This window comes from Octopus bimaculoides, chromosome 11 (genome assembly GCF_001194135.2).
Source record: "Octopus bimaculoides isolate UCB-OBI-ISO-001 chromosome 11, ASM119413v2, whole genome shotgun sequence".
NCBI classification, from domain to species: Eukaryota; Metazoa; Mollusca; class Cephalopoda; order Octopoda; family Octopodidae; genus Octopus; species Octopus bimaculoides.
This window is the reverse complement of record NC_068991.1, coordinates 2,997,657-3,006,130: the sequence shown is the minus strand read 5'-3', so window position 1 is coordinate 3,006,130 and position 8,474 is coordinate 2,997,657. Positions and strand designations below refer to the sequence as shown.

Sequence of the window (8,474 nt, the reverse complement as noted above, 5' to 3'; positions counted from 1 at the left end):
GGGGGGGGGGGGTTCATGTAAGGGGGCCACGCAAGCGAAATAGTAAATTTAGGATCCACAGTTGTAGTTTAGGTGCCCGTGAAAAAAGAATGTTCGTTGGGTTTCTTTCTCTGACATTTTACATAGGTCAACCTACATGAGTTAATATGTGAAAAGCAAAATAGGGATTTTGAAAGAGGTGTCCATAAAACTAGTTTTTAAACATCGAATGACTATGGGGGTTCACCAGAATAAAACAGTAATCAAAGGGGTCCAGAGGTAAAAAAAATAAATGAATAAATAAAAAAGGTTGAGAGAACCAGCGAATAGAATAACAAAAGCCGAATGAAACATCAAACGAATTTGCTGAATAAATTATTTGGATTAAAAGAAGGCAAAGAAGCAAAATACAACGGGAGACCCCTGGCGATAACAATTTAGAGATGAATTAATTCAAACATGCAACGTTCTTAATCACACACACACACACGGACGGACGGACGGAGCTTTCCTTGCATTTGAATAGAACGACAATAAATCATATTTATTATTCATAACCCACGTTGTATTGATACTCTGATAATTATCTCTTTCGCTCTCTATCTATCTATTTATCTATATATACACATACATAAACACATTCATATATGTTTGCATACACACACACATGTAGAGTGCATGCACGTATGTATGTACGTACGTATGAGCTTACATGTTGAATATTCAAGGCCAGCGCGTGCTAAACATATGAAAGAAGAAAGAAACAATGACACACTTTTGTAGACATAAATATTCTTATTTTCGCCTCAAATGCAATTATATAAGTTGAATAGTCACTGGCCAGGTTGTTTGGAAAATACGATTGGGAAAAAGCACACACACACACACACACACACACACAAAAGCAATAAACGATTACACTCCGCTATTGATTTACTCGTTATCACACTGTCATATGTGATAACATGTTGAGTTAACTGCAGGCATCGGTAAGTCGTCATCACATTTTTACGGTCAATAGAGAAACTGCCAACCCTCACCACTTAAAACAAAAACGAAAAGACGACACACACACAAACATACACACGGACACGCACGCATGCATACGCACACACGTGTGTATATATGCATGCATGCATGTAGATAACATGCAGGAATGTTTGTATATGTGCATTGCATGATGGGGGAGCGATTATGCAGTGCTTCTCATTTAACGTATGTATTCAAGTTTCTCAGAGATCGTCTGATAGAGACGAAGCTGGATGTAATAAATGTAATATTCCGTGGGTGTTAGCGCTCTTACCCCCACCCCCACCTCTTCATGCCCGTCAAATACAACAAACAGTCTCCATTCAATTGTTTATTGCTCGAAAACATCTATCGATCACCCAACATTTCTTCTAATCTTAAACATAAAAACATAAACAAACACGCTACTTTCTCTTTTATCCATATGCAATAATTATTCGTCTAAGCATTCATTCATAATGCACGCTACATTGGGAGTTCAGTACAACACGCGCTCGCGCGCGCGCAAATATACATACACACAAACATACAAAATACACACACATGCATATACAAAGTATACATACATTTAATATATTTGAATAGCCATAAAACATATATATTGCAAGTATATATATACACTCACACACGCTGCAAAAATGAAAGAATAACATAAATATAATGATAGACGACGAAAGGAAATACCTTTGTAGAAGTTTCACAGCATTTTCGTTGCAGTAAATTAATGGACGTCGTTAATAAAAGTGGAAGCGATATTCGGCGGCGACTTCGGATATAAATGCTAGACGTCAGGTGCGAGTCTTCCAAGCACCTGCCACCAATTAAACCATGCCAATTACATCGGCTGCTCGAGGCTGGCAATATAAATTACTGCCCCTGTTTCGCATAACTTTTCCAACTCTTCTGCGTGGAGAGGTTAAGAAAAGCAACCGTGTCGTGCTTTAATTAGAGTGGAACTCTTTTGTGACAGAAATTAATTTAGGACTTTCTCTGAAATATTACATCCAAGATGGTGAGTATGCGAGCACATGTCTTGGGAATTCTCTCTTTAATGTCTTATTTTATGATGTTTTCTTGCTTATTGCGGAAGAATATATTATTTTTGAGGAAGATATATTATGTTTACTATTATTTCGCAATAGAAAATATAAGATATCCCTGTTTCTTCTCATGTTTACGGTCCTTTACATGTATCCATGTATTTGTTTGTTTCGTTTCTTATGGAGTTCGCTTAGGAGATGAGGGTGATTTTTTTCGATGAATTATGGTTTCGTTAATTGATTTTTAAGGCCAATACATTAACGTAATACCTTTTAGTTCGATATCTTAGTGTTTCGCTGTTCTGTGTTCGAATATTGTTGAAGATCGACTTCAATGTTTCCGTAAAAGGGTTTTAGGGTTACGGTCGTCCCTAACCCTAAAACCCTTTTACGGAAAGCGACGATCTTGTTCAGAAACATATACAAACGCACGTAGATTAGAAATGACGTAAAATGTAATCAAAACGATAGATCGCCTTGACAAGTTTTTGGTGAATTAATGTTGTGTACTAATTGTTATCACTATGTTCATACGAGCAACACGTTGTTTATTCGTTAAAATAATCAAACATCGCCGATTCATTTGGGTCGTAAATTCACAAGTAAAATATAAACAGGAAAACAGAAGATATGTAGATTTAATTTTTTTTTTCAATTTATAAATATACATTAAGAGAGATATTGTATATTCCAATAACAGTATTAAGTACAAGATTCTTGTAGAAGCGACTAAACAGATCTTACATGTAACTCCACAATACTATCCTTGTTAAATATATTTTTATACTTAAACGGTATTTCTAAGTGTACATACTGGAGTCATCATCATCATTATTATTATTATTATCCGCCGAGGCTGACTTTGTCTTTCATCCTTTCGGGGTCGATGAAATAAGTACCAGTTGACCACTGGGTCGATGTGATCGACTTAACCCCTCCCACCTTAATTCCAAGCCTTGTGCTTAACGTAGAAATTATTATTATTTTGAAAATTGAATGTTGTATGTGTTTTTGTCTTAAAGTCTAATTTCAGGCAGTACTGGCATCAGCCATGTTTGGATGGTGCTTTGTACGTGCCACTGGCACAACATGTCTTCAACATTTCTATGTTTCGTTGTTTCAGGCGAAAACAAAATCAGGAAGTAACAAGAAATTTGCTTCAATGAAACGGATAATAAGTTTGAAAGATGCTCGGATGTAAGTGTCTCTTATATTACTTTGGTACTCCGAGCCTAATTTGTGTTTGTAATTATCTTTCTAATTACTATTATCACTGCTGCTGCAAAAATTTCGGGTCTCGGGCCTAGAGTCTGGACAGTGTGGTCATTCACACCGTCCACTTAGACCTTTTGTTACGATATTTCTATTGAGGTATGCTGTTTTTGTTTCAATTAATTTTGGTAATAATGAAGAATTTAATCTGGCCGAAATATTCTACCTGCCCAGATCCCAACTCTCACACCTATCCTACAATGTCATTCTAAAAATATAGAAACATGCCATTGAAATCTCGAAGTTACAAGATGTGTGATTAATGTGACTAGATTAGCAGTAATGCATGCCATGTAAAAAGCAGCCAGTACAGTCAGTAAAGTGGCTGGCATGAGGAAGGGCATCCAGTGTATTTTTAGGGTTAGCCACATTCAGGTGGCAAATATACTTCATGATGTCATGCAGTTACTGTTTATACCTCGCTCAGAGATTTATTATATGTTGTATATCTTTTTCTTTTAAACAGAAAACATAATCAGCAAAAACCTAAAAAGAAGAAAATTGACAAAAGTGATATAATTGTTCGAGATGCGTAAGTAATTTTTCTGTGCTGTTCATAATCTTTTTTTTTTTTATTCATAAATGCAAAATGAAACAAAGCCAGAAATGGTTTTCCAGATGTTTTCAAATTCATAATTTTTTTTTTTTTATAAATTTTCATGCAAAGTGTATCAAGGTATTTTCTTTTTGATCACCAGTGTCCCATGAAGTTAGAAAGCTTGAGAATCCTTAGTATGTGTGTGTGTGTATTTTGAGTCAGTGGTGAGAGCATCGGGCTCACAATCATGAGGTACTGAGTTCAATTCCTGGACTGGGCTGTGTGTTGTGTTCTTGGACTCTGCTAATCTAATCCATGCAGGCATGAAAAAATAGATGTTAAAACAATGATGATAATATGTATTTGTCCCTCTGTGTGAAATCACTTAATCTTTTTCTCTTTTGCAGACCACAGACCTCTTCTGCATTATTTTTCACTTACAACACCCAATTGGGTCCACCCTATCGGGTTCTGCTAGACACAAATTTCATACATTTCTCAGTCAAGAACAAAGTGGACCTTTTCAAGGGTCTCATGGATTGTCTTTATGCTAAATGTAAGTGTTTTCCTTTCTTTGTGTTATTTGTATATTTAGATTTGCTTTGCAACCATGTGGTTTAGGGTTCAGTTCTAGTGTGAAGCACCTTGTTCAACCCACCCTGTTAAGCTAAATATGCACCAAATGAGAAATTTCTAAGTCTTCATGCAGATTCATAAATGTTCGTAATTGGATGGTCATTGACTCTCCTGGGTTTCGCTGCCCTTTGTTGGGTTTGGTTTTTTCATCCCACCCTACTTACCAAAGAGGCTTGGAAGTAGTTGAGGGTTGGCCACAGGAAGTGCATCCTGCTGCAGAAAATCTGCCTTGGTGAACTCTGGCCAGCTTATGCTAGTATGGAAAAGCAAAGATCAAAACGATGATTATAACTTCTCCATGTTATTCTTTTTGGCTGCTGTATAAAATTAGATAGTACTTGTCTTGCTGGTTTTAGGTGACCTCATAGATAAACGCCAGATCTTACCTTTTTTTTACAGGTATACCATATGTGACAGACTGTGTGTTTGGAGAATTAGAAAAACTTGGCAGCAAATACAGAGTTGCCTTAAAGTAAGACCTTTACTCTTTTTTCTACCTGTTTCATTTAATAATTAATGTTGTGTGTTGTCTGGCCTTTAAAATAGATGTGGCTATGTGGTAAGAAGCTAGCTTCTTGATCATGTATTTCAGGTTCAGTTCTGTGTGTGACACCTTGGCATGTATCTTCTGTTATACCCCTGGGTTAGCCAAAGCCTTATCAACTTTGTCTTTTAAGGATTGTAGGTTATCAAACCCCACTTTTCTATATTTGCAGGGGGGGGGGTAGTGGACAGAATTGGTTGGGGTAAATTTTCTACAGCTGGATGCCTTTCCTGTCACCCATGCCTGTTTCGAAGCAAGGTTATATTGCTCCATGACCTTGTGGTATTTTGCTACATTTTAGGTTTCTTCTCTAGTCAGTAATATAAATATTGATAGATACAGAAATAATTTATTTTTAAATGCACAATAATACTAATACAATAACATGATCAGGATAAACTATCCATATATTGCAGAAAAATTTGTTACCGGCCAGCCATGTAACTTGAACTCACATCCCTGTGATTACACATCAAGTATTTTACCTTTAGTGTCTTATAAAGCTAGATTTATAAATCCTAAAAATTGTTTGTTAGTGGGCAATTTGAGAATAAATTATTTCTGTATCTTTCAATACATCTCAACGCTTCTAAAGCAAATATTGTTTGTTTACTTTCATCGTAATTTGAATCTGATGTATTATTGTTACTTATTTTCCCATTTCAGAATCCTAAAAGATTCCCGTATTGAACGGTTGTCATGTCTCCACAAAGGTACCTACGCTGATGACTGCTTGGTACAACACGTGACTCAGGTGATTATTATTATTATTAAAAAGGTGGTGAACTGGCTGAATTGTTAACATGCTGGGGAAAATGTTTAACTGCATTTCGTGTGTCTTTACATTCTCAGTTCAGATTCCACCGAGGTTCAAGTTCTATATTTAAGAGACGTGGAATTATTTACATTTGACGGATATTTGTCCTCATCTTGTTTGTTGTTAACACAACATTTTGGCTGATATACCCTCCAGCCTTCCTCAGGTGTCTTGGGGAAATTTTCGGACCTATGGTATTTTTCAATATTATTAATATTATTATTATTATTCAGGTCACTGCCTGGAATCGAACTCAGAATCTTGGGTTTAGTATTCCGTGCTCTTAACCACTACGCCATTTACCTTTCATCCTTTTTGGGTTGATAATTTAGTAGAAGAAATTATTATTGTTATTAAAAAGGTGGTGAGATGGTTGAATTGTTATCTTGCTGAGCAAGATGCTTTACTGCATTTTGAAAAGCATCTAGTCCTCATTGTAAAGTGGTTGGCATTTGGAAGGGCATCCAGCTGTAAAAACCTTACCAAAACTTACCTCGCCTGTGCTTGTGCCACGTAAAAAGCACTAAGTCCACTCTACTGGATGGTTGGTGTTATGAAAGGCATCCGGCTGTGAAAATACCACCAAAGCTGCCACAGAAATAAATCTGTAGAGTGTTTAGAGAAAAACATCCTGATATTCAATTTATTTCATTTTCTGAATTTATTTTGCCTTTTTGCAATTTTCTGGTGTGAAAATAATTGACGCTGGTCATGAGGTTTCTCAGTATTCTTCGAGGCTTCGGATTGAAAACCAATAAAGAAAGAATCGAAGAATGATGTTGCATAGCTTTCAAGTGCTTTTTTTTTTTCTTTCTCTATTCTCAGCACAAATGTTACATTGTTGGTACATGTGATAAAGATTTAAAACGGCGCATTCGCAAAATCCCTGGAGTTCCTATAATGTTCTTGCGGAAAGGAGGGTGAGTATTGGCTTTGCAAATTATTATTATTATTATTATTATTATTATTATTATTATTATGGCAGCCAGCTGGCAGAATCGTTAGCTCACTGGGCAAAATGCTTAGCTGTGTTTCTTCTGTCGCTACGAGGTCAACTTTGTCATTCATCCTTTCAGGGTCGATAAATTAAATGCTAATGAAACACTGATGTCAATGTAATTAACCAATTCCCTCCTCCCATATTTCAGGCCTTGTGCCTATAATAGAATGGATTATTATTATTATTAAGATGGCCTGCTAGCAGAACAATTAGCACATCAGACGAAATGCCACTAAACATTTTGTCTGTCTTCACGTTCTGCATTCGCATTCCACCGAGGTTGACTTTGCCTTTCATCCAATTGGGATCAATAAAATAAGTACCAGCTGAGTACGGGTGTTGATGTTATCGACAACCAATTTCGGGCCTTGCACTTATAGTAGAAAAGATTATTATTATTACCTCCACCTTAGTGAAGATGGAGGTATTGTTTCTTTGTTTGTCTGTGGACAAGATATCTCAAGAACTGTTGAATAGATTCGGATGAAACTTTCAGGGATGTTTGGCCTCATGACTGGTACAAACTGATTAGATTTTTGGATTGGTCTGGTACCGATCACGGATTCTGAATTATTTGTTATATTTACTTTACATGAAGTATTATGATCTTACTTTGACTTTCAAGTCTTTCTCTTATTATCTCCCTTGAAAGCATGCTCATGGTTTCCACGTTAGTTATGGTGGCATTGCTGTTTGCAAAGTTTTATTTTCATTGCTCTATTATTAATTTTACTCGCGTCTCTATCTTAGTAGAAACCGATAGATAAAGAAATCAAACAGCGGTACTGCCGTAGAGAAAGAGTCAAGATACCAAAAAGAAGAAAATGCCATAAATGACTTCAATAATAATATTTTTCATATTAATTCAAATAATATTGGAAAGGATTAAAATAAATGGACAAACTTATCCGACACCCACCAATAAAATGTGCTTGAAATCAGGCAAAAGTCATTAATTTTCACTAAACATATTTATATGCACATACTTTCAGTCATTAATATTATTAACTGAGCAATTTTTTGTTATTTTCTTTCTATATTTTTCAGATATTCAATAGAAAGAATGCCAGATGCCTATGGAGCTCCAAAGGTTTGAAAGACAAGGTTGTGGGTGTGAGAGAGCTTTATATGCTTATTGTTAATAAATATTGTTTATAAACAACACTATGTGTTCTGATATAAACAACACTAGGTGTTCTGATGTCTTCTCTCTTCAAATGTTTCGTCCGTCTGCATATCATTGCGCAGTATCATTAATGAAGCTCTGAACATACATATATGCATATATATATATATGCATATATATATATATGCATATATATATATGCATATATATATATATGCATATATATTTATGCATATGCATATATATATATATGCATATATATATATACATCTGCATGTATATATATGAATATACATCATCATCATCATACATGTAAATATATATATATATATATGCATATATATATACGTATATTTATATATATATGTATATTTATATATATACGTATATTTATATATATACGTATATTTATATATATACGTATATTTATATATATACGTATATTTATATATATACGTATATTTATATATATACGTATATTTATATATATACG

At 35.0% G+C, this 8,474-nt stretch overlaps 2 protein-coding genes across 3 annotated transcripts in view; one reads left to right on the top strand and one right to left on the bottom strand.

Moving 5' to 3' along the window:
- The window catches only part of LOC106872110 (argininosuccinate lyase), a 20,724-nt gene extending 18,847 nt beyond the window's left edge, over positions 1–1,877 (bottom strand). For both annotated transcript variants that reach the window (XM_014918974.2, XM_014918975.2), the window contains exon 1: positions 1,693–1,877. The gene's annotated coding sequence lies outside the window, so the exon portion shown is untranslated. The remainder of the gene's footprint in view (positions 1–1,692) is intronic.
- A 27-nt stretch (positions 1,878–1,904) lies between these two features.
- Positions 1,905–8,043, top strand: LOC106872111 (rRNA-processing protein FCF1 homolog). Its single transcript, XM_014918976.2, has 8 exons — positions 1,905–2,020; positions 3,172–3,245; positions 3,787–3,852; positions 4,266–4,414; positions 4,894–4,966; positions 5,705–5,792; positions 6,681–6,775; positions 7,903–8,043. The coding sequence occupies exons 1-8, from the start codon at positions 2,018–2,020 to the stop codon at positions 7,949–7,951; spliced, it is 597 nt and encodes a 198-aa protein (XP_014774462.1). The 5' UTR covers positions 1,905–2,017; the 3' UTR covers positions 7,952–8,043.
- The last annotated feature ends 431 nt before the right edge of the window (positions 8,044–8,474 follow it).

Bases quoted from the DNA above. Each gene is read 5' to 3' on its own strand.
- LOC106872111 (XM_014918976.2), top strand. The intron at 4,415-4,893 runs GTAAGTGTTTTC...TTTTTTTTACAG, and splicing joins GGATTGTCTTTATGCTAAAT to GTATACCATATGTGACAGAC. The intron at 4,967-5,704 runs GTAAGACCTTTA...TTCCCATTTCAG, and splicing joins AAATACAGAGTTGCCTTAAA to AATCCTAAAAGATTCCCGTA.